Below are 27,039 nucleotides of genomic sequence, written 5' to 3' on the forward strand. Positions count from 1 at the left end.
TGCTACAACTATACTAGACCCTATTTCCGAAGGTCTTGGCTGTACCCGCACGAATTTGGCGTAAATTTTGAATATCACTGTTGTTGGGTACTAAACTTATGGAGGTAAAGAACGTTATTATACATCTGTAGCTGCAATAATTGTAGCCCTGCCGGGCCGTACGGCTTGGGCTTCTGTCGTGCGGCTCGCGCTGTGGCATAGCGCGAGCCGCATGACAGAAGCCCAAGCATTTTGCGTAAAATAAAAATTACGCATTTTTAAAGAGAAACGTGAGTTATGACAAGCGCAAACATGTGTGACACGTGACTAATACGAAAAGCTGCTTTGGAATACTAGCATAGGTTTTGCGACATGAATGGTATTGAAACAAGAAAATAGATTTGTACAGAAAGAAAAAAAAAGAAAATGATTTGTACAAAAAGAAAAGCGAGCTCGGCATTCCGAAAGCATACCTGGTGCCTCACAGCACTCGCGGCTCAGGCTTTCGGTGCTTCGCTTGCGATTCCCCCACCATCGTATGTGCGAAAGACTACACATCAGAGTCAGAAAAGGCACATGGGACTGTCGACAGCCTTGGCGATACGCTGCGTGCGCCATTATCCTCGTGCATCCTTTAACAACCTCATATTTACGTGGAAATAATATGCTAAAGTTAAATACAAGTTGGCAATTTCGTTATTTTGGACCGAATTTGGAAAGAGGGTTCAGGCGCCAAGCCTGAACACAAACTCTAAAAAGAACGTTGACATTGTTATCAAAGTTGTGTTTTCTGACAAAGAAAGGAATACATTTCTGCCAGATTTCTTTTACATATTTGCACTCAAATAAGATGTGTTCCTGTGTTTCTTCTTGGCCACAGATATGGCATTTCCCATCACTTAAATTGAAAGTTTTAGCCAAGCTTCCTGTGACTAGGCCTCTATGGAAAATCTTCCAATTTAAATCATTTACTGAATTGCTAACAATTTCTGTTGAATTAAGACGACTGAATAAAGTAGCTTTGTAGCTGTCAGTGAGACTTAGATTCTCAGCCCATTTTTGACCAATTTGACCTTTGACTGTATGCCATTTCTTATCAATAAAGTGACTTGGTTTTGACATCGCTTTTTGTCAGACCATAATTCTCTAAGTCTGAAATATCATAGTTTTCTTCACTTTGGATGTTTGACGTGATGATTTGTTTCCAGGAATCTGGAATAGCATTGAGGAGTGTTTCATACTCTGTCTTAATTTCCTCTTGCACATGTCTATTTGTACCTCCTCTAATTTTTGCAATTATTTCCCATTGTTCAAGCCAGTCATTTCTGTTATCATTCCAGATGTCCTTAAGCCTTAAAATTCTACTTTTTGACCATTTTTCATAAAAGAGGACACTTCCTTCATTTTAATATTGTCATTATACCACAGAACTTCACTAAGAAGATTCTGTTTTAATGTTGGTAAATTCACTCTTGTAAGTCTAAATGACTTCCAGGTATTTAACACATTCCCATACACCATTAAGGTACGGTTGTTGTCGACTTTGAAATTGAGATGGAGATAGTGATAATCACTATTCAGTTTATTGTCAAAATTCGCTTGGAAATACTTTGATAAGCTGGCCCATTTAGGGGTCCCTTTATCTGGATTTTTCTCAAATAATTTCATAAGCCACTTTAATTGGAGTGCATTAATTTTTTCTTCAATGTCGACAACTTTTTAGCCACAGTCATCATATTTTTGAATGAAAATGCCGCTTTTATAAATTCTCGTTTGCCTCTCCAAATAAAATTCCATAGTTTACCATTTGCTTCATTAACAATTCCCTTAGGTACGTGATCAAATGATGCCAGGTACCATAATTTTGATGCAGCCAGCATATTAGCTACTATTGCCCTGCCTTTAAAGGACAAATTTCTAGCGTAGAGAGCGCCCTCGAGCGACGGATCTTTCTGTCTAGACAAACGGGTGCAATGGAAGTATCGTTAGGCTGCGTTCACCAATAACGGGGGGGGGGGGCTGGAGGAATCGCGATAGAAATCTTATTTTTTTTCAGATCCCCCTCAATACCCTAAAAAAATTCAAATGCCTCTCTCTACATGATCAAAATTGTTCAAGTCCCCCACTATCACAAGCCCGTATATCAGTAAAGTGTGCGCGGGCAGAACAAATAAACACGTATAGCGCCATTCCGCTCGCAGACGTTCAACACTACCTGTTATTAGCGGTTTAAGTCATTTTCCTAAAGGAAAGTTCTTAAAATTGATTCATTTTTAAATGCATCGGTGCCCTTTTTGGATTTATCAGTCTAACTTGAGTTTATCCAACTCTGGCAAGGTCAATTGCTTCTGCCAAAGAGCACACAAAACACAATCATGAGAGAATAGGCAAATTGTGAATTCTGGCTTATTGCCATATTGTAAAAAACTGAGCACAGTGACCTACTAAAAATTTATTTCAAAAGTACAAGATATATATGAATTAGATGCCACTCAAAACTGACAATAATGGAAGGTTATAAGTATTCAGTCAAATAAATATTTTCATCTTTGAAATTTTGAGTGCAATAATGGCAAATTTGGTTAAAAAATAAATAATTCCATTCAGTCACATATTTTTTCATTTAGTCTTTACTGTTCAAAGTTGTGCTCTTGTATTATTTTATGATGAAAATGTGAAAATTTACAAAGTCAAGCATGGTGACTCTGTCTTTTTTCTTTAATATTTAATTATTCTCATATGCCAGAATTCAACACCCCCCCCCCCGATAACTTTTAAAGTCTCCTGGTCTTCCATGTGTTGCTCTCTGTTCTGATCTTTGTGTACAAGTATGTTTCACTGTCATGAGCGTCATATGACCAAAACTCTTCTTCAACTACCATGTATATCAGAGTCAGAGCTATCTCGATCACTGCTCAGGTATGCAGTGACAATGACACTGCAGTAGCAGGGCGGTGCCTGATAGTGACACTGTACGCAGGGAGTAGCTGTATTAACTTTGATAATTTTGACAATACCTTTGTTCAGTTTATAAAACTGTGTTCTTGTTCTACTCCTTGTAGCATGTTGAACTGTCCAGTATTCAGCTTGCTAACACAGCCTGTGTATGTGTAACATGCATTTGTATCACTGACAACTGACTGTCAGTCTGGACTCTACTTAAATTACCACCGTATACATATTTGTATATACAGGCTTTGTTGACAAACTGAATATTGTGTGTTTGAGCATGCTGTAGGGAACAGCAAGAAACTGTAGTTGATATATTGCACAGAAATATTGCAAAAAACATCAACAGTTGAAGGTTCTGCCCTGTGACTAGGCTCAAGGTTTTTTTACGAAAAATCATACATGTTTAAATTTTTACAAGATAAAAGTCCTGAAATGTGACAAAATGGTTCTAGATTTTGTTCAACTATTACAATGACACTAAATGGTATTCATTTTTCATTAAATTACCTACAAACACTTAAAATTGGAAAATGTAAAACGTAAAATGGAACCAAAAATTTTCAAGTCCCCCCTACAGGCAGAGCAAAATTTTCAAGTACCCCCTCTACTACCCCGAAAATTTTCGAATCCCCCCTGAATTCCTCCAGCACCCCCTCCCAACCATTTTTTGTGCCATGCTGTCGGCTCCTATCACTTGAAACATAGTAACTCGGAAATACAAATATCTGCACAGTGCCGTGGTCTTAGCATTTGGCAAATAAACTGTAAAAGTTGTATGTAGTTTTTTAGATTCTAAGCCTTTCGCACATGTCGTAAACACAAACGTTGTACACGTTCGGACCAGAAATCTCGAGAAAGTACTAAAATCTGAAATGTCAACAGCCCTTTATGCCACAGAATTTCGTATAATCAAATGAAGAGGTTGGTGTGTCATATCAAACGTGTCATATCAAGGTAAATAGATACCAAAACAGGTCCAATAATCAGTATCATTCAAGGGAAATAAATATTCGTAATTTACCAGGCCCAAGGTACAAGTACAACATCATAGTGTGGCACCCTGAACCACTAATTAGCGGTGGTACATGGTTTAGCGGTGGTACATGGTGTCCGGCAGGGGTATGTGTAGGCCTACCCAATTTACCATTCTACACTCACAGGCGCATGGCGTGTTCAGTGTGCAGGGTAACCTAAAAGAAAGATCCGACCAAAAGTGACAAATTTCATGTAATTTGGCAGAGTGACCAACTAACTGTTGTCAGTCTAAGTCAGGTATGCCGTCACTTATCTTTTGAGAAACAGATATGCCATAAAGAGGTGGAGGTTCTTTAGGCCGAGTGTTCTACAAGCTATATATCTCATGGTGATTCTGGAATTTTTAGAAATCATTCTTTATACATTATCTGGTAAACTATGAAAAGTAAAAGATACACTATCCGATCACAGTATGTCGAGGATAATGACCCAAGGATAACGTAAAACAACATAAACAACACGTACTTGATGACCGCTTACTGACCGCTTATCTTTTCAAATAAGCCCTACGTGCGTAATAATGCTCTGTCGTTGTCGTTCTGTCTCAATTTGCCTCTGAAAAGTTCCGGCATCATAAGAACAGTCGACTAATAGCCCCAAACATTTGAAGTTTGAACTCGATAAACTGTAAACAAAGTGATGCTATCGATGAACTGTTGGCCTAAAGACATACATTGAAAGAAGATGCTCAAATGACCTTGAGGTCACCTCTGGGCTTTTGGGGAGACTACCAACCGTGCCGGGAGAACTATAAGTCAATAAAGGACAAAGGAGATTCAGGGTATATACTACTTGCAATACTATTGGTTTTACTACGATTGGGTTATATCCATCTTTTTCTTTAAACAACCAGTAAATTTGAGGATTTTTCTAATACGATAAAAAGCATACAAATAATCTCATATGCTGAGCGTATATCATTTCTCAGCAAACTATCACCCTCTATGGGCATAATCTCTCTTGGACTGCAGCTGGGTATTGCACCGGAAGACAGAATCACCAGCTAAGAAATCTTTAATACAGGATATCCTAGGCAACAGAGTGATAATTACATTAGGCATAAACGTGTAGCCTATTATTTTACCCACAGCGCTCGTTACTAGATGATTACAATCACTTTTGCTCGATACACGACGTTATATTCTCGGTCTTTACCAATTGTGCATGCAGATAACAATGTGATTTGCATGTCTAAAGGCGACTTTCATTATAAACAGGGTCACGACTTGAAAAAAGAGAGCGTGAGGTCTTTGTATTTACGTTGGTTCATTCAAATAAGCCGCGTAAATAGAGGACAAGTCGACGTTCGATGGCACACTATCCTGTGATATTTGACGTACAAGGTACGTAATACTATAAGGTCAGTCAATAGTGAAGGGAATACGATCAAAGAGACGCCATATCCTGGATTCGTTCATTTTTAACGGAGTTGTGCGTCCTGCAGACGGAGAAACTGCAAATGCGTGAAGTGGACACAATAGTATCAGCCCTTGGTACACAACGAGTAGGCCTATCTTCAACTATACCCAAGCCAAGACCTATGATATTCCTGTTCGAAAACACGTCCTTCCGGCATGAAACAACATTCATGTTCCTTTGGTAGCATTTAATCTTTTTCATCCAGCGAGGTTGATAAAGTCAAATCTAAACTTTTACGTTTTAATCATTAGGTATTTGGCTTAAGTTAATGTTTTGATTATGAGACGATGCGACCTGACTGACAAAGATCTTTGGGCCACGAACATCACGTGATGTATCTAGTACTATGCCATCATATTCTGGGGTTTATAAGGAAGAGGGTACATCAAGATATACCAATGAACATTGACATCACAATTTGTTACTGAAGTTCACCGATAGGTGGTTGTTCGAGATACAGACTTTGAACTAGAATTCAGAAAACTCTTTCGCGCCCTTTATTCCTCGGTCCTATAGCCCCTCTCAATATTTCGCGCCAAATTCGTCAGGCAGCTTAGGCCTATTTGTTGTGCTCTCGTTTTGCTGTTGACCCCCGCCAGGAGGTGCGCAGACGCGGGATGTAGTACGTGTGATCATGTCCTACAGTTTTCCACACACGCTTGGGTTTGCACGTCGTTGTGTGTAACCGAAGTAGTGTTTGAGTATAAGGAGTTTCCGAAGGTTATCGTTATCATGCACCCATGATGACTTAAAGAGAACTGCATGTACTTTAAGAAAGACTGAGAAAACAGAATATAATCGAAAATAGCACGTCAGTGGCTAATGAAGGGGAAAATGTTAGAAGCTAGCTCAGAAAAAATTATTGGAATCCAACCATTTACAGTAAATCTCTGATCAGTACATGTTTATCAATTGCTACGGCATGTATTTTTAAACCCTGTAAACAGTTTTTAATATGTAGGCATAGGTGTCAATACTGAAGGAACCGACAAATTACAAATTTTCTTCGTCTGCTCAAAGAATATTTTGGAAATACCTTGTCACCAGTACTGTTAAACTTGTCAACAAAACGTGCATCTGTGTTATAAGATATCTTGATAATGACAGTCGAATTTCAGTACGCACTTATGAGTTCATTTGTCGACACTAACAGAACAAATTTTGCTGAATGCGTTACGTTTCTTAACAGTTGCTTTGTATTTCAACATACTTTGAGGAGACGAACCAAAACATAAACTTGTTTCATGTGACAAAAAATCAATGAAAATATTACCAAAACTTACAGCTATTAACCTTACGTCTATCATCGACTCCACTGTTGAACTATTTAAATCAGAGGTCGCTTGGTGTATGTAGCCGAAAACAGGGTACCGTCAGAAATAAATCTTACACCGTACCTGTCTGTACACTTATAAACTATTTGATCGAAACACATGGCCGTTTGTAAACATCGCAATTAAATCTGAGTAATTAGCTATGCATGTAACTGTAAAGTAACCACTAGCATCGTAGATTACATTGGTTTGTTTGTTTGTTTTTTGTCTCTTATTTGGCAACATAGCACATATTGTTGGATACTAGACTTAGTCATAATGCTGAAGTCAGTGCGTGGAATCCCTTCAAAAATCCGCAGGAAGAGGACTAAATCAGAGCGGCGAAACCGAACGGTAAGCTGAATCCGAATATTTTATTTTTCAAGACTGAACTTTCTGACGAGGGATATGGATTAAAACTATGCAGTGACACTTGATAATTTTTTTTTCACTGATAGCAATTTCGGAAATTTGAATATAAATCCTTATGTTATGAGGGAACGGAAGTCGCTTGAATCATAGACCCTCGAGGGTCTATGCTTGAATAGAGATTTTGCATACTAGTTGTTACTATAAAATGCAGACAAAACCTCCACTGTCAATGGTCTGTTGTCCTTCGTTCGGCATAGTTATGTCGTATTGCATCGTAGAACATCAACAATTGGTGAAAGAGGAAAGGGTGTGGTAGACTGGTTTGGTGAGACAGAAAGTTTAAATACATTTATTCCGTTTAATAAAAATTCCGATGCCAAACTAGCTAAGTCTTCTTCGAATCGTCAACATTTCAAACATATTAGATGAAGTTTGAGATGGTCGACATAAGTACATACGTATGTACGTATATATGTATGTATGTATGTATGTATGTATGTATGTATGTATGTATGTATGTATGTATGTATGTATGTATGTATGCATGTATGTATGTATGTATGTATGTATGTATGTATGTATGTATGTATGTATATACATACATACATAGGCCTACATACGTACGTACGTACATACATGTACGTACATACATACATACATACATATATGTACATACATACATACATACTTACAGAGATGTCCATTTGTTTCGGTACATGGAAACTGAAAAAAGAGCATTTGTAGTAAAAACGCATGATTGAAAAGCTTTGTCACTAAGCGGGCCAACTGGAGCCAAGTAGAAGTACGAGCGTACATCTTTGAAGCTGGTGAAGCAGTCGTCAAGATGATCAGTTACCGGGCTCAGTCTTACATTGAGAGGTGTAGCGAGTTTCATTCACGCCATAGAGTAAAGTGTTCATATACTTTGTGCAAGTTCATTTTGAAGATGTTTAGCAGAATCTGAACAGGATTATGCTCATAATGTTTTCCGCCATTCATTTTGTTCGCAGAAGGAATCTGTGGTTATTGAGGAGGTGGAAGCAAAACCACACAGGGAAAAACTTGATCTCCTCTATTCCATCCAGGAAGATCCACCATGGTACACTTGTCTGATATTGGGATTCCAGGTAATTGGATCCGTTTAGCAGCACAATCTCTACACGCTTGTTAGAAATTTTATTTTAGGTTAGAGTTCGATCCGTCAGAGTTCGTTGTGCAGAAAGCTGACACCGAAACATAGTAAAGCTTCAGTGATTATGAGATTGACTGACCGCGTAAAATAGTTTATAAGTGTACAGACAGGTACGGTGTAAGATTTATTTCTGAAGGTACCCTGTTTTCGGCTACATACACCAAGCGACCTCTGATTTAAATAGTTCAACAGTGGAGTCGATGATAGACGTAAGGTCAATAGCTGGAAGTTTTGGTAATATTTTCATTGATTTTTTGTCACATGAAACAAGTTTATGTTTTGGTTCGTCTCCTCAAAGTATGTTGAAATACAAAGCATCTGTTAAGAAACGTAACGCATTTTGCAAAATCTGCTCTGTTAGTTTCGACAAATGAACTCATAAGTGCGTACAGAAATTCGACTGTCATTATCAAGATATCTTATAACACAGACGCACGTTTTGTTGACAAGTTTAACAGTACTGGTGACAAGGTATTTCCAAAATATTCTTTGAGCGGACGAAAATAGTCTGATTACCTCATAATAATTACATATTAAAACATGTCACATCGGTTTATACTTTAGCTTTGATTAAATATTAACACAAACAGAGTAATTTTTCTTGTTTTTTTTTCCTGAAGCATTACTTGACGATGTTCGGTGCTACCATGGCTTACCCACTGATCCTGGCAATACCACTCTGCATAGAGGACAACGCCCTGGTGAAAAGTGATTTGATTTCCACTATCTTCTTCATGGCAGGCTTGTCAACGCTTCTTCAAACCACCTTCGGTTGCAGGTAACTATGGTAACCGTAATAAATAGAATTGTTTATTCTCTAGGCTGTACCGTTTATTTGTTTGGCATATCAACAGCACACTCTCGTCATGGGTTATTAAAGCTTTTTGAAACCCCAACAATGAAATATAAGACTTTACTCGTTTCTTCATTTGAAGTTCTTAGCATAGCTATGGTAAATAAGTGATTGACAGCCACTGTACACCAATGAGATAGTTTTCAGACTTTTCTTAGTGTCCGGACAAAAAATGACACGACAGTTGATATCATCTTTTCTCTTGAAATACCACTTTTTAGAATGTCATGTGACCCCATGTGAAGCAAGGTGATACTACTGCCTCCGTTGTTCTGTGGTTTTCTTTCGGTTGAGAGTTAAAAGTTTCATTGAGGAAAGTTTCAGCAAAAGTCTTTCACACTACCGCATACTATACATTTACGGTAATCGTCAACTATTGTGTAAATGTTCAAAACCGTCACACTTCGTGTAGCACATGAAACGCGCTTAGCAACAGTATAGGCTATAACATTGAAATAGTTGGTGTACACCGTTCACAGAGCCGCACCACATATGCGACTCATGTAAATCACTGTAACAAAAATAGAAGCGGCCTATAAAAATATGATGGCGAAAGACTATTTGCATATTTACATAAAACAAACATTAGGTATACCTGCAAAAATACCTTAGTTTGCACTTTAGAATGAATACATTAGACAAAAAGATCAGCGCACGCGTCATTTCAGGACCTGCGCGTTATGTCTTTTTCCTCGTAAAAATTCTGGGTGGGTCAGAATTTCATGTGGTGGCTGGCTCATTCAATTTTATGATGCACGTCCCAAAATGCTAAAAAGAAAAAGGAAATATTTTGCAGCCAGCGATAAAAGACAATAACTGTAATTGCATCAATATGCCAAACCAGCATTGTTACGGATGAAAAGAAAAGCAAAAAATTAAAATAAAATAAAATAAAAAATCGTGTCATAGAATCACTTTTGTTGAATGTCAAGGACCAGAAACAAATCTTTTGAGATTTTTTTTTCTGACCTCGCGCCCTCTAAAGGTAAGATCAGGAATTAAATTTAACGAAATAGCGTAAACTTGATGGTATACTTGCTCAATAGCACAGCGGATATCGAAACAGGAATAACTACCCTTATTTATAACTTGACCTCAATGAGATCGGTCAGTCGAGTAAAGAGCATGCGATGTATTTTTGAATCTGTTGACACATAACACGATTGGAACTAATTTGAGATAATTGGATCTTCATATTTTTCAAATTTCTCAAAAATGGTAGGTACCCTATTGCTGAATGTACAGCTGAATAGCTGATAGCGATATTACAAATTAATCATAAAAACAAGTTTGTAACGTAAAAAGAAAAGCATATGAGCTTACATTTGCAGTATAAATCGACAGTACTTCACCATCCAATTATCCCAAATTAGTTCCAATCGCGTTACATTAAAGTATTGCGCCCTCATTTAGTCCAAGACATTACTAATTCCAAAATTAGCAATATGTTAAGGTAGTACGCACCTCGAGAGTGAAAGACTTAAACGTTTGCTCAAACATTCCTCAATGAAAATTTCAACCATTCTCTTACCAAATCCAGAATAAGAATCAGGCGTTACCGTGCAACGTTTGAAATTCATAGAGAAGCAATGAAAGTTCTACTGATAATCAATATTCAAAATGGCCTCAATCCCTGCGTTAACTATATTGGGGAAAATCAAATTTTCAGTTTTCGAAAATCTAAGACAGTGAAAATATTTTTTACTCCAAGAGCTTCAAAATGAGCCCCCACATGTGGTAAATCAGAAAATAATTGTAAAATTTGAGTCCGAATCTGTCCCCGAGACGCGTTCAACAAGGTCAAAGTATTTTCCACTCCAGAATTTGACTAGGTTATCTGGTTCATTTGTTTCTCGTCAATAGAAATAAGTGCAGTTACCTTTCAATATATAAGAAACGAGTACATGAGCTCGAATTAATGATAAGATTTGCTGATTTTTTCCTCATCGGATCAAACATTTTCGTTATGGCTGGTCTTTACATCGTACGTTCTGTACTTTGTCCGTAAATTGTTTGCGAATGTGATTTATTCTGACAAATAACTGCAAGGCGCTGACGAGGAGTTTTGGATTTGGGAAATTTGTGTTGGCTTCTTTTCTTCAGGAAAGGCAATATAAGCTGTAGAAAAATTGAGTTAGATATTAGCTCGTTCTATATTGTAAGTTCTTTTGGTACTATTTGTAGGTCGTTGCCAAACGTCTTCCGTCTAAAGATAAGTCTCAAGAGATGATGATCATGTAAATCACAGAGCATATTGCGACGCGGTCAAAGAGTCAAAATCGCTCCTTCTGACGTTGTTTCTATCAGTTTTCCAATGTATGAGAGGTTAGCCAGGATCTCGAATGATTCCCAAAGCGTGCTTGACAAAACGTCCCCTCTGCTCCGTTCACAGACAGGACAGATAAGGGAAATACTGGAGTGAGTTTTCGTACCCCAAAGTCTCCAAAGAAAGTTTATTGATGTACAATGCTCACATTTGCCTCCAGTTTTAGTCCTTGGCGTTCCTGTAAGATAAAGTTAACTTTTACTCCGATTGACATTTTCCATCGCCAGCTTTAAACTTGGTGTGTTGTTGTCACACACACAGTACAAAAAAAATGACAGGGAACCTTGATTCACAACGTTCTTGAGCATCCCTTATTGAAGCGTTAAGCCTAAACGGTACCGAGTACCTCAGGTCTACCAGATAATTAAAGGACACAACATGCACACGGTCGCAACAAATATTGTAAGGTTTATTAGAAACTGCAACACAGTGTATAATGATGGCACATATCCATGTATGGCAAATGCCCAGACAACATTTCCTGACACTTTTGGGTTTATTATCAGAAAATAACTAATCATCCTTTCTTGATTTTCATGCTTTTTTTCTCTTTGTTTATGGGTTGTTCTAGAGAGTGTTTGAATATGTAAAAATATGGTTGTGACTGAGAGTTTTTGAGCTTTTGGTCGGCACTTAAGCACCTTCTCTTGACAATGCAGGTTGCCAATTGTACAGGGAGGAACATATGCATTCTTGGTGCCGGCTATCGCGATTCTCAATTTGGAGAAGTACAAATGTCCAGAGATGAAGGTCCCTGTCAATAATACGGATTTGTCGACATCGCCACCGGAGACGGAGATTACAATGACAGCGTCGTCCTTCATGGCAACCGACACGTCAGACGTGACAAATTTAATGGTTTCCATGGCAGTGAACTCTAACCTCACGCAACCAGAGCTGATTCCTATCACCCTGGCATTAAAGGGAGAGGAGGTGATGAACTGGAAGGTTCGAATGAGAGAGGTGCGTTATAATATTATTTTGTAACGTGCATTACAGCGGTTTAAAGGTAGAATGAGCCTCGGTGATAGATATCCGGACTCTAAAAGTTTTACAATGCTTTTCTTAGTCTGTCACATAATGCGGGCTCAATTTGACGATCATAGGCTATATATGTTCACCAGCCTATTTTCGCGAAAATAGAAATTTAATTTTTCCTCATAGAGTTAACACATTGATGGCGGCCATTTTGAGTCTCAAGTGTTGGTAAATTTTGGGTAGGCCTAATTTGTTTCTTCTAGTACCAAATTTTGCACGTTGACCCTTGACTTTTCATTCTTGATTTTGAAAGAGAATGATTTAAAGTTTCCTTGAGGAAAGTTTGAGCAAAAGTTTCAATCTTTCAATTTTGATGCGCGTACTACCTTAAGTTAGCAACTTATAGCTCCATTATCTGTACCACACACAAGAAGAGGATAATTAGAACAAGGCAGTAAGATACGTTGCTCGAAGCAGGGCTCAAGGCTGAAAATACTGAAGGGCATAGTCCTGCACTCCAGCGACGAGTCTTCCAGACTGAATTACGATCTGATATAATACCACAAACCAAAGAGGAAAGATAACATGAATCGACCTTCAGCCATGATGTCTGCCTTTTTCAAAAACGCCGTTCATGTTTCTTTTTTCTTAACATGCGTTACATGATTTTACATTATTCTCACATTATCCTTTAGTTTTTGCACAATAAATGTATGGGATGACCGGCAGCCTTGTTATTTCTAATTTCCACTCATATTTTTGTATGGTACGGCAATTCCTTATGTTGATTTAGTTATAGGATTTAGTCACTCTTTGTTGTCAATGAATTCAGTGATTTTCATCGTTGGAAATAATTTAAATGTGAATTCATTTACAATAGCGGTTTGATACACAAACCACAGGGGCTCACAAGTGGCTATATAAGTCAATATTACAGCGTTTTTCTTTCTTTTTCAATGTTACAAATAAACTAGCTGAGCCTGAAGAGCACAACACTTGTGTAGCTGTCTTTTGTGTAGCTTGTATTGGCATGTATAGTGCGCCCTCAATAGGGAGTGTGATCATATGTAAATACGACCTTTGGTTCCGTGACCTCTAGCCATGCCTACTTCCCTCTCCATATGGCCATGCGTACAGACGTCGCTGTGTTTACTGACGTCGCTGTGTTTACTCATGGAGGTAGTTTACTGTACTAATTTCCCAAATTAGTACAGTAAGCATAGCGAGGACAGGAAGTAGGCATGGCTAGAGGTCACGGAAATAAAGGTTGCATTTACATATGATCACACTCCCTATTGAGGGCGCACTATACATGCCAATACAAGCTACACAAAAGACAGCTACACAAGTGTTGTGCTCTTCAGGCTCAGCTAGTTTATTTGTAACATTGAAAAAGAAAGAAAAACGCTGTAATATTGACTTATATAGCCACTTGTGAGCCCCTGTGGTATTACCCAGGAACAATACTTACCCAGTTTTTTTATGCAAACAATATCAGATTCAGGGCGCCATCATAGTGTCGTCGCTGTTCCAAGTGGTAATTGGTTTCACTGGCATCATCGGATTCATGTTGCGGTACATTGGACCTCTTTCCATCGCACCAACCATTGCCTTAGTGGGGTTGTCTCTCTTCTCTACTGCAGGTCGACTCGCCGGCGAACACTGGTGGATAAGCTGTTTGTAAGAACATATTTCCCAGCTCCCACTCTCTCATTACACCTTCAAATCATGCTTGACCCTGTTATCATGAGACTTGTAATTCCGGCCAGAAAGATAGGAAGGATACATTCCACCTTACTTTTCATCACAAGCTGCATCATAGGAACATTAGCAAAAGACGTAAAAAAGCATGAAAAAAAAACCAAAGCAAAATACAAACACAAACAAAAATAAGGGGAAAAATAAAGAATTTCGATATTGTTATGCAAGAGTAAACGTGTACTTTTGCTGGTGGTCATTTGTTTATATAGGTAAATAAATTAGTTTTTAGACAATCCTCTGAAATACAACTCTGTGGGCCATGTTTGCCCTGCAGAGTGGACGCAAACTACGTTGTTAGTAAGATGTGGTGTGGTGTCATTCGTGTCATTCATCTAACCAATGTATATATATATATATATATATATATATATATATATATATATATATATATATATATATATATATATATATATATATATATAATATATATATATATATATAATAAAACAAAATTTCTTCAAGTACAAAGTAATGAAATCTCTTATATGTATATCTATTTATATATATATATATATATATATATATATAATAATAATAAAACAAAATTTCTTCATGTACAAAGTAATGAAATCTCTTATGTGTGTATATATATATATATATATATATATATATATATATATATATATATATATATATATATATATATATATATATATATATATATATATATATATATATATGGGCGACTTCATGATCTGATGGAGACAACCTGAATCGAAGGAACCATTTAAACAGTTTTTCAGACATTCCTGTCCAGAGATCTTTACAACGCCCTTTACACGAAAAAATTACCAAATAAAGTATGCTGCCATTGTTATTTCCAACTGTTCTTGTTTTTAATGTATATACAACTGACATTTCATTTTAGTCAATTTACTTTTTTAGAAGATTCTCTCTCTTTTGCTTTTTCTGCCCTCTTCTTGTGCCAAAGGACGTTCGGTTTGCTGATACTATTTTCACAGTATCTGAAGGACGTCAAAACACCTGTGCCAGCGTACACCAGAAAAAAGGGCTGCCACGTATCGTGGTGGCCTTCTTTCAAGCTATTTCCGGTAAATATCATCAATTCTGCCTCACCTTATATCCACATCAAGACGTTTACTATCTGACAAGCAGCTGATACTGGTTTTGCTGGATAAAACTCTGAATTAGATCGCGGAAATTTCACGTCTTGTCCAGTAAAGAAATTTTGTTGATTTGTGTGTCCTTGAATGTTGATATTTTTCACTATACCAATCTATTCTACCGCGTCACCACCATACCATAGAATTTACAAAGTGGAACCGCCTCAACAATTTACAATATTTGCCAGGTCAATTTCTTTTTGTGTCCATCAGGTTTTACTGGCCATAGTAATTGCATGGGTACTTTGTGTCATACTCACCGCTACCGATGTCTTCCCGAACAATAAATCCAACTGGCAGTATGGGGCCCGAACCGACCGTTACAGGGAAGTAGGCCAAACCCGGAATTCGAATCGACCACGGTACAAACAAAGCCATGTGCGCAAACGCGCACAGACGTACGTGTATTTCCATACGCGTTCAGTACACATGTGGGTTTGTTTGTACCGGCATCACGTGATTATTTGGGCGTTCTGAGTATGTAGAACGGCGTACGCATCGCGTCCTTTTTATTCCGGAGTAGAACCATTGGTTTGTGTTTCCATATCCAGGTTGGTACCTTGCTTATACTTTTATGAAACAAAACATTTACTATTTCAGTGACGGGTTTTTTATTATACCGAAAGTCAGAAAGTCCTAGGCATGGAACTTGTCATGCAGCTGGCAGCCATGGAGCTTAAGGACTTTGTTAATTCTTTGCTTTTTTATCCGATAATTAAATGTTTTAGAAAGAATAGTGTCTGTAAGTTTGTTACAATAAACCATCCATACTGATGTTTCGTCCACGTTTTGAGAGGATTACAGACTAAAAGGCATATAGCTCTTATCTTTTTTGAGACAGAACCACACTATGTTTTCTTCACGATGAAAAAATGATTACGGTTTGAAGATTTAAAGAGGACAGTCAATTTATATAAATAACCTATTTTAAAGATGAATAATTTGATGATCACAGCGCCAACCAGTTTTGCTTTTCCCGGGAGTTCATCCGCATAACAATGTCAGTCTCTGAAGTTCTGATTACGGTTTTTGTATCTTCTTCTTCATTCAATGCCAGGATGTGCTCAATCTTTTCAAAACAACTGGTATCAGCACATTGTTACTTCTCAATGCTATAGATGCTACTGTGTCCTGGTTTATGCGCTTTATGCGTTGTTGTCTATTGTCTGTTTCCTGTGATGTAAATATGTCCACTGTTCAAGTCCAGAAAATGATGCAATTAACAGTGGCCATAGTTGGTTAATCTTTGTTGCTAAACCTCGTAAAAAAAATTGGCAAATTCAAAATGTATCTCTCTATAGTAGGTGTATATTAAATATGAATACTTATTGATGACAACCGTTTACATGTATATAGATACCACATAACTTTTTGTTTCCCGTTGTTACATGAAATGTTTTTTTTTTACTTTAATACGACCACGAGCACATCCCATATAGATACTTATGCATGGATTTTACACCTGTATAAAATATGATTGCATTTTTTTCTCGCTGAGAATAAAGTCTGCATTGCATGTATGCCTGAAAGAAATATTAAGAGATGTTTACTGCTGGTCGAAAATTCAAAGCTGGCACCACCATTTATATCTTGGACTACCCATTTTCAGGTCAATGGGGTACCCCGACTGTTAGTGCAGCAGGTGTGTTCGGTATGATATAAAAACAGTCGACTAATAGCCCCAAACATTTGAAGTTTGAACTCGATAAACTGTCAACAAAGTGATGCTATCGATGAACTGTTGGCCAAAAGACATACATTGAAAGAAGATGCTCAAATGACTTTGAGGTTACCTCTGGGCTTTTGGAGAGACTGCCAACCGTGCCGGGAGAACTATGAGTCAATAAAGGACAAAGGAGATTCAGGGTATATAGGCGTACTACTTGCAATACTATTGGTTTTACTACGATTAGGTTATATGCATCTTTTTCTTTAAACAACCAGTAAATTTGAGGATTTTTCTAATATGATAAAAAGCATACATATCATTTCCTCTGCTGAGCGTATATCATTTCTCAGCAAACTATCACCCTCTATGGTCATAATCTCTCTTGGACTGCAGCTGGGTATTGCACCGGAAGACAGAATCACTAGCTAAGAAATCTTTAATACAGGCATATTCTAGGCAACAGAGTGATATTTACATTAGGCATTAAACGTGTAGCCTATTATTTTACCCACAGCGCTCGTTACTAGATGATTACAATCACTTTTGCTCGATACACGACGTTATATTCTCGGTCTTTACCAATTGTACATGCAGATAACAATGTGATTTGCATGTCTAAAGGCGACTTTCATTATAAACAGGGTCACGACTTGAAAAAAGAGAGCGTGAGGTCTTTGTATTTACGTTGGTTCATCCAAATAAGCCGCGTAAATAGAGGACAAGTCGACGCGTTCGATGGCACACTATCCTGTGATATTTGACGTACAAGGTACGTAATACTATAGGGTCAGTCAATAGTGAAGGGAATACGATCAAAGAGACGCCATATCCTGGATTCGATCATTTTTAACGGAGTTGTGCGTCCTGCAGACGGAGAAACTGTAAATGCGTGAAGTGGACACAATAGTATCAGCCCTTGGTACACAACGAGTAAGTCCTCAACTATACCCAAGCCAAGACCTATGATATCCCTGTTCGAAAACACGTCCTTCCGGCATGAAACAATATTCATGTTCCTTTGGTAGCATTTAATCTTTTTCATCCAGCGGGGTTGATAAAGTCAAATCTAAACTTTTACTTTTTAATCATTAGGTTTTTGATTATGATACGATGCGACCTGACTGACAATGATCTTTGGGCCACGAACATCACGTGATGTATCTAGTAGGCCTACTATGCCATCATCTTCTGGGGTTTATAAGGAAGAGAGTGCATCAAGATATACCAATGAACATTGACATCACAATTTGTTACTGAAGTTCACCGATAGGTGGTTGCTCGAGATACAGACTTTGAACTAGAATTCAGAAAACTCTTTCGCGCCCTTTATTCCTCGGTCCTATAGCCCTCTCAATATTTCGCGCCAAATTCGTCAGGCAGCTTATTTGTTGTGCTCTCGTTTTGCTGTTGACCCCCGCCTTCAGGTGCGCAGACGCGGGTGTAGTACGTGTGATCATGTCCTACAGTTTTCCACACACGCTTGGGTTTGCACGTCGTTGTGTGTAACCGAAGTAGTGTTTGAGTATAAGGAGTTTCCGAAGGTTATCGTTATCATGCACCCATGATGACTTAAAGAGAACTGCATGTACTTTAAGAAAGACTGAGAAAACAGAATATAATCGAAAATAGCACGTCAGTGGCTAATGAAGGGGAAAATGTTAGAAGCTAGCTCAGAAAAAATTATTGGAATCCAACCATTTACAGTAAATATCTGATCAGTACATATTTATCAATTGCTACGGCATGTATTTTTAAACCCTGTAAACAGTTTTTAATATGTAGGCATAGGTGTCAATACTGAAGGAACCGACAAATTACAAATTTTCTTCGTCTGCTCAAAGAATATTTTGGAAATACCTTGTCACCAGTACTGTTAAACTTGTCAACAAAACGTGCGTCTGTGTTATAAGATATCTTAATAATGACAGTCGAATTTCAGTACGCACTTATGAGTTCATTTGTCGACACTAACAGAGCAAATTTTGCAAAACGCGTTACTGTTTCTTAACAGTTGCTTTGTATTTCAACATACTTTGAGGAGACGAACCAAAACATAAACTTGTTTCATGTGACAAAAAATCAATGAAAATATTACCAAAACTTACAGCTATTAACCTTACGTCTATCATCGACTCCACTGTTGAACTATTTAAATTCATTCATTTTATTCATTTATTCATTTATAAAGCGACTAAATCCACACAAATAGTGTGATCAGAGACGCTGGGTAAAATACAATCAATTTTAAAAAGGTTACAAGAATTAAAAACAAAACAAAAACAAAAAAATACAATGAATGAGTTCAGTTAAAAGCAGAATTAAAAAGAAATGTTTTAAGACTTGATTTAAAACTTGTCAGGCTTGGGGAGCGACGAACCTCAATTGGAAGATTGTTCCATAAAAAGGGGGCGGCAATACTGAACGCACGATCCCCATATTTCTTTGTGCGCGACCTGCTTTGACACAGTTTAAATTGGTCAGCGGACCTTAGATTACGGGTTGGGACGTACAAATTAACCATGCTAGAAAGATAAGTTGGACCGAGTGAATGGATACATTTAAAGGTGAATATAAGAATCTTAAAAACAATACGTTGAGACACAGGCAGCCAATGCAACTGAAACAAAATCGGGTGATATGCTCAGTGACTCTTGAGCGAGTTACAATTCTGGCAGCTACATTCTGGATACGTTGAAGGCGATCAATTGAATATTTCGGAAGACCATAAAGAAGCGAATTACATGAATCAATGCGTGATGTCACAAAAGCATGAATCAACTGTTCCGTGTCTGATCTAGAAAGATATTTGCGAATATTTGCAATGCGTCGTAAGTGAAAAATAGCTGAGCGGCAGATATTGTTGACATGAGGGTACATTGTAAGACCAGAATCCAGGATAACTCCAAGACTTTTTGCCTGACTTTGAGCAGGAATCAGGGTGTCACCGACCCGTATCCCCTGTATTCTATCATCCGAAGCATTACTGGAAGATGCAGAGAAAGTTACAAATTCAGTTTTAAAATCAGAGGTCGCTTGGTGTATGTAGCCGAAAACAGGGTACCGTCAGAAATAAATCTTACACCGTACCTGTCTGTACACTTATGAACTATTTGATCGAAACGTAACACATGGCCGTCTGTAAATATCGCAATTAAGTCTGAGTAATTAGCTATGCATGTAACTGTAAAGTAACCACTAGCATCGTAAATTGCATTGGTTTGTTTGTTTGTTTTTTGTCTCTTATTTGGCAACATAGCACATATTGTTGGATACTAGACTTAGTCATAATGTTGAAGTCAGTGCGTGGAATCCCTTCAAAAATCCGCAGGAAGAGGACTAAATCAGAGCGGCGAAACCGAACGGTAAGCTGAATCCGAATATTTTATTTTTCAAAACTGAAGTTTCTGACGAGGGGTATGGATTAAAACTATGCAGTAACACTTGATAATTTTTTTTCACTGATAGCAATTTCGGAAATTTGAATATAAATCCCTCATGTTATGAGGAAACGGAAGTCGGTTGAATAGAGATTTTGAAAACCTCCACTGTCAATGGTCTGTTGTCCTTCGTTCGGCATAGTTATGTCGTATTACGTGAGAACATCAACAATTGGTGAAAGGGGAAAGGGTGTGGTGGACTGGTTTGGTGAGACAGAAAGTTTAAATACATTTATTCCGTTTAATAAAAATTCCAATGGCAATCTAGCTAAGTCTTCTTCGAATCGTCAACATTTCAAACATATTAGATGAAGTTTGAGATGGTCTACATAAGTACATACGTACTTATGTACTTCCGTATGTATGTATGTATGTATGTATGTATGTTGTATGTATGTATGTATGTATGTATGTATGTATGTATGTATGTATGTATGTATGTACGTACGTACGTACGTACGTACGTACGTATACATACATACATACATACATACATACATACATACATACATACACACACACATACATACATACATACATACATACATACATATACATACATACATACATACATAAATACAAAAATGTACATACATACATACAGAGATGTCCATTTGTTTCGGTACATGGAAACTGAAAAAAGAGCATTTGTAGTAAAAACGCATGATTGAAAAGCTTTGTCACTAAGCGGGCCAACTGGAACCAAGTAGAAGGTACGAGCGTACGTCTTTGAAGCTGGTGAAGCAGTCGTCAAGATGATCAGTTACCGGGCTCAGTCTTACATTGAGAGGTGTGGCGAGTTTCATTCACGCCATAGAGTAGAGTGTTCATATACTTTGTGCCAGTTCATTTTGAAGATGTTTAGCAGAATCTGAACAGGATTATGCTCATAATGTTTTCCACCATTCATTTTGTTCGCAGAAGGAATATGTGGTTATTGAAGAGGTGGAAGCCAAACCACACAGGGAAAAACTTGATCTCCTCTATTCCATCCAGGAAGATCCACCATGGTACACTTGTCTGATATTGGGATTCCAGGTAATTGGATCAGTTTAGCAGCACAATCTCTTCACGCTTGTTAGAAATTTTATTTTAGGTTAGAGTTCGATTCGTCAGAGTTCGATGTGCAGAAAGCTGACACCGTAACATAGTAAAGCTTCAGTGATTATGAGATTAACTGACCGCGTAAAATAGTTTATAAATGTACAGACAGGTACGGTGCAAGATTTATTTCTGACGGTACCCTGTTTTCGGCTACATACACCAAGCGACCTCTGATTTAAATAGTTCAACAGTGGAGTCGATGATAGACGTAAGGTCAATAGGTGTAAGTTTTGGTAATATTTTCATTGATTTTTTGTCACATAAAACAAGTTTATGTTTTGGTTCGTCTCCTCAAAGTATGTTGAAATACAAAGCATCTGTTAAGAAACGTAACGCATTTTGCAAAATCTGCTCTGTTTGTGTCGACAAATGAACTCATAAGTGCGTACTGAAATTCGACTGTCATTATCAAGATGTCTTATAACACAGACGCACGTTTTGTTGACAAGTTTAACAGTACTGGTGACAAGGTATTTCCAAAATATTCTTTGAGCGGACGAAAATAGTCTGAAACCTCATAATAATTACATATTAAAACATGTCACATCGGTTTATACTTTAGCTTTGATTAAATATTAAGACAAACAGAGTAATTTTTCTTGTTTTTTTTTTTCTGAAGCATTATTTGACGATGTTCGGTGCTACCATGGCTTACCCACTGATCCTGGCAATACCACTCTGCATAGAGGACAACGCCCTGGTGAAAAGTGATTTGATTTCCACTATCTTTTTCATGGCAGGCTTGTCAACGCTTCTTCAAACCACCTTCGGTTGCAGGTAACTATGAGGGTGGTAACCGTAATAAGTAGAATTGTTTATTCTCTAGGCTTTTTTACCGTTTATTTGTTTGGCATATCAACAGCACACTGTCGTCATGGGTTATTAAAGCTTTTTGAAACCCCAACAATGAAATATAAGACTTTACTCGTTCCTTCATTTGAAGTTCTTAGTATAGCTATGGTAAATAAGTGATTGACAGCCACTGTACACCAATGAGATAGTTTTCAGACTTTTCTTAGTATCCGGACAAAAAATGACACGACAGTTGATATTCACCTTTTCTCTTGAAATACCACTTTTAGAATGTCATGTGACCCCATGTGAAGCAAGGTGATACTACTTCCTCAGTTGTTCTGTGGTTTTCTTTCGGTTGAGAGTGTGTAGGGCTCTACAAGTGCTGATCACAAATTTGTGGCCAGTTATCACATTTATATTTACAGTTGAATTGTGACCTCAACTGAAATTTTTCTTTTACAATATTTTGCATGATTTTGTTCATTTTTGACAGTTTTTTTCAGAAATTCTATCACTTATTTTAATAACAAAAATATGAGTCATCAATCTGAGCATTAGTTTCGGACAGCCGATATTTTGTGTGATTGGCATAGGCATACTTCGTGGAGGTCATATGTGAGCTGAAGCGACAGTTTACGGTTCGCGTTTCACATAACGGAATTTTGACAATTTACCATAGGATATAGAATGAGGGGTACATGGTACAAATTGTACCATGTACCCCTCATTCTATATCCTGGGCTTGACAATTTTTTTTCCAGTTCACTTGTCCGTCGGACAAGTGGATTTTCAATTTCACTTGTCCTTTCAAAAATTTTACTTGTCCTCCATTTGTAATAATCAAGACCAAAATACTTGCGACAAATTCAGTAGCGGCTTTCAGGGCTTTCTTATTTTGGTAATTTTCGCCGATGTTGACGCCGATTTTTCTCAAAAGTTTACATTGAAGTAGGCCTGCGTACGGTCTGTGTGTTCCCGGCGTTATACGGCCTCCACCACAAGAGGCCGTAGGCCCTATAAGGCTAACATTGAATTTGAAGGTACATATCGTACATCGGCTTCCCGTGTTTGGCAAGCATAAATGCCGTCGTAAAAAGATTGGTCAGTTTCTGTCGCTGGTCGTCGTCATTCGGTTCACGCATTGCGAGTGCATGCGATCGGATTGTTGGCAAGTGAAACCGTATCGGGCTCAGCAGCGGGACCCACAAAATTTCCACAATCATTGTCCCCGTCACGATCTCATCTGCGATGCGCCAAACAGACCAAATGCGGTTGACTAAACTCGTGAGACCTTATCGATTCAACGCGAAACATGTATCTGTCAAGAAAAGCATTTCGCTTGGTTTGGCCATGGAGGTAGTCTCTTCCTACGAGTCCATGGTTTGGCAATGGTGGGGTATTTGAGACACGACGTACAGAACATTTTGGAAACGTCATATTTCAACCAAGGCCACTATGCTTTCCAAATTCCATTTCGGTAGATAACATCTACGGCGTTTTTCCTCATCATAACGCTTATGTAAAGATCTTTTGTCAGAAACATCGTTCTAATCATCACATCGCTGGCCCTCGTGGCGCCGTCGTAAATCATCACAATGTCGTTTGTCAGAGTTACACAATGCCCATCGTCGTAAAATACGTGCCTCTTTACGGCAACAACTTCGCTTGATTTTTGCGTAGGTCTGCGGAGCGGAAATTACGCTCTAGCTCGCGAAAATGCACAATGCCTTGTTTGCATTAGTGGAAATATTACCGTAAAATACTCATATTTACAGCGATCACTCCACAAACTATCTGCCAACAATGTTCGTCTACCTCGCGAGGCCGCATAAATGATTGTGAAGTACTGCACGGTCGATCGCCGATAAGCACTATGGCATTGGGTTTTGCAATTTTTTACCTAATTTGTTGGGGCGGAGCAGTCAGCATACAACAAAGAAATGCTGTTTACGCCAAATTTTAAGCGACTTTTTAATTGGACGATGAAACAATATGTCGATCATCGAAAAATTGCAACATTGTGTGAATCGGCAAGTGAATCGCAGAAGAACGTCACAATTGTATCTAAAAAGTCAGTGATTGACATTTATTTTGTGTGAACTACAACGCAAATCGGGCGACACGTGCACAAACCGCAACTTAGGTTCGCGTTGATTGCGCCATGAGTTGTATAAACAACTTGTCCGGCGGGCGACCAGGTTTTATTTTTGACTTGCCCGAACGTAAATTTCACTTGTCCCGGGCGTCGGGCGATAGGAATTGTCAAGCCCCGGGCGGGTACAACCGTCTAAACACAGACAATAACATTTCCGCAAGTATTATAACTGGTCTCCGTAAATTTTGCCGTCTATTTAAGTAGAATGTGCCTCGGGGACAGATATTTGTGCTCTCAAATTTTATCAGTGTACTTTTGGGTCTACCGCTTGTGGGGGCTCATTATAACTTTGATGGAGAAAGTAACGTTTGTGAATCTAAAATCTTATTTTTCCCAACAGGGTTAACACAAGGATGGCGGCCATTTTGAATTTCAAATATCGAAAAATTTTATGTAATTTGTTTCTCTGGTATCGAATTTTTAGCGTATTCTTAATTTGTTGAGAGAATAGTTAAAAGTTCATTGAGGAAAGATTCAGCAAAGTCTTTCACACTACTGCATAATATACATTTACGGTAATCGTCAACTATTGTGTGAATGTTAAAAAAACCGTCACACTTCGTGTAGCACATGTAACGCGCTTAGCAACAGTATAGGCTATAACATTGAAATAGATAGTGTACACCGTCCACAGAGCCGCACCACATATGCGACTCATGTAAATCACTGCAACAAAAATAGAAGCGGCCTATATAAACATATGATGGCGAAAGACTATTTGCATATTTATACAAAATATACATTAGGTATACCTGCAAAAATACTTTAGTTTGCACTTTAGAATGGATACATTAGACAACAAGAAGGAATAGATTGTTTCTGGTCGGTGCACGCCTCATTTCAGGACCTGCGCGTTATGTCTTTTTCCCCGTAAAAATTCTGGGTGAGTCAGAATTTCATGTGGTGGCTGGCCTCATTCAATTTTATGATGCACGTCCCAAAATGCTAAAAAGAAAAAGGAAATATTTTGCAGCCAGCGATAAAAGACAATAACTTTAATTGCATCAATATGCCAAACCAGCATTGTTACGGATGAAAAGAAAAGCAAAAAATTAAAATAAAATAAAATAAAAAATAGTGTCATCGCATCACTTTTGTTGAATGTCAAGGACCTGAAACAAATCTTTTGAGATTTTTTTTCTGACCTCGCGCCCTCTAAAGGTAAGATCAGGAATTAAATTTAACGAAATAGCGTAAACTTGATGGTACTTGCTCAATAGCACAGCGGATATCGAAACAGTAATAACTACCCTTATTTATAACTTGACCTCAATGAGATCGGTCAGTCGAGTAAAGAGCATGCGATGTATTTTTAAATCTGTTGACATATTGCGCCCTCATTTCGTCCAAGACATTATTCCAAAATTAGCAATATGTTAAGGTATAGTATGCACCTCGAAAGTGAAAGACTTAAACATTCGCTCAAACATTCCTCAATGAAAATTTCAACCATTCTCTTACCAAATCCAGAATAAGTATCAGGCGTTACCGTGCAACGTTTGAAATTTATAGAGAAGCGATGAAAGTTCTACTGATAATTAATATTCAAAATGGCCGCAATCCCTGCGTTAGCTATATTGGGGATAATCAAATTTTCAGTTTTCGAAAATCTAAGACAGTGAAAATATTTTGTACTCCAAGAGCTTCAAAATGAGCCCCCACATGAAATCAGAAAATAATTGTAAAATTTGAGTCCGAATATCTGTCCCCTAGACGCGTGCAAGGTCAAAGTATCTTTCACTGCAGAATTTGACTCAGTAGGTTATCTGGTTCATTTGTTTCTCGTCAATAGAAATAAGTGCAGTTACCTTTCAATATATAAGAAACGAGTACATGAGCTCGAATTAATGATAAGATTTGCCGATTTTTTCCTCATCGGATCAAATATTTTCGTTATGGCTGGTCTTTACATCGTACGTTCTGTACTTTGTCCGTAAATTGTTTGCGAATATGATTTATTCTGACAAATAACTGCATGGCGCTGACGAGGAGTTTTGGATTTGGGAAATTTGTGTTGGCTTCTTTTCTTCAGGAAAGGCAATATAAGCTGTAGAACAAATAGAGTTAGATATTAGCTCGTTCTATATTGTAAGTTCTTTTGGTACTATTTGTAGGTCGTTGCCAAACGTCTTCCGTCTAAAGATAAGTCTCAAGAGATGATAATCATGTAAATCACAGAGCATATTGCGACGCGGTCAAAGAGACAAAATCGCTCCTTCTGACGTTGTTTCTATCAGTTTTCCAATGTATGAGAGTTTAGCCAGGATCTCGAATGATTCCCAAAGCGTGCTTGACAAAACGTCCCCTCTGCTCCGTTCACAGACAGGAAAGATAAAAGGAAATACTGGAGTGAGTTTTCGTACCCCAAAGTCTCCAAAGAAAGTTTATTGATGCACAATGCTCACCTTTGCCTCCAGTTTTAGTCCTTGGCGTTCCTGTAAGATAAAGTTAACTTTTACTCCGATTGACATTTTCCATCGCCAGCTGTAAACTTGGCGTGTTGTTGTCACACACACAGTACAAAAAAATGACAGGGAACCTTGATACACAACGTTCTTGAACATCCCTTATTGAA

General features: G+C 37.9%; 2 protein-coding genes across 6 annotated transcripts in view; both read left to right on the forward strand.

Annotated features, from left to right (window-relative positions):
• Positions 1–5,171: 5,171 nt before the first annotated feature.
• LOC139141172 (solute carrier family 23 member 2-like) lies at positions 5,172–16,992 on the forward strand. Of its 2 annotated transcripts, none has more exons than XM_070710793.1 (9): positions 5,172–5,309; positions 6,947–7,052; positions 8,081–8,197; positions 8,883–9,040; positions 12,101–12,404; positions 13,918–14,099; positions 15,112–15,232; positions 15,518–15,855; positions 16,914–16,991. In XM_070710793.1, exons 2-8 carry the CDS (start codon positions 6,978–6,980, stop codon positions 15,779–15,781), a joined length of 1,221 nt encoding a protein of 406 aa, XP_070566894.1. In that variant the 5' UTR covers positions 5,172–5,309; positions 6,947–6,977; the 3' UTR covers positions 15,782–15,855; positions 16,914–16,991. The 2 variants fall into 2 exon arrangements, with proteins under 2 accessions (XP_070566894.1, XP_070566893.1); XM_070710792.1 differs by having other exon boundaries at positions 5,296–5,470; positions 16,914–16,992.
• The window catches only part of LOC139141173 (solute carrier family 23 member 2-like), a 23,972-nt gene continuing 2,144 nt past the window's right edge, over positions 5,212–27,039 (forward strand). Inside the window, exons 1-4 of one of the 4 annotated variants that reach the window (XM_070710796.1) lie at positions 5,212–5,326; positions 20,230–20,335; positions 21,332–21,448; positions 22,134–22,291. In XM_070710796.1, coding sequence (XP_070566897.1) covers positions 20,261–20,335; positions 21,332–21,448; positions 22,134–22,291 — 350 coding nt within the window. In that variant the 5' untranslated portion in view covers positions 5,212–5,326; positions 20,230–20,260. The other 3 variants (XM_070710795.1, XM_070710797.1, XM_070710794.1) reach the window with 3 other exon arrangements.

This window comes from Ptychodera flava, chromosome 9 (assembly GCF_041260155.1).
Source record: "Ptychodera flava strain L36383 chromosome 9, AS_Pfla_20210202, whole genome shotgun sequence".
NCBI classification, from domain to species: Eukaryota; Metazoa; Hemichordata; class Enteropneusta; family Ptychoderidae; genus Ptychodera; species Ptychodera flava.

Coding starts and splice junctions, on each gene's coding strand:
- LOC139141172 (XM_070710793.1), top strand. CDS start 6,978: ATGCTGAAGTCAGTGCGTGGAATCCCTTCAAAAATCCGCAGGAAGAGG. Junction 8,198..8,882: donor GTCTGATATTGGGATTCCAG/GTAATTGGATCC, acceptor TTTTTCCTGAAG/CATTACTTGACGATGTTCGG. Junction 12,405..13,917: donor GGAAGGTTCGAATGAGAGAG/GTGCGTTATAAT, acceptor AAACAATATCAG/ATTCAGGGCGCCATCATAGT.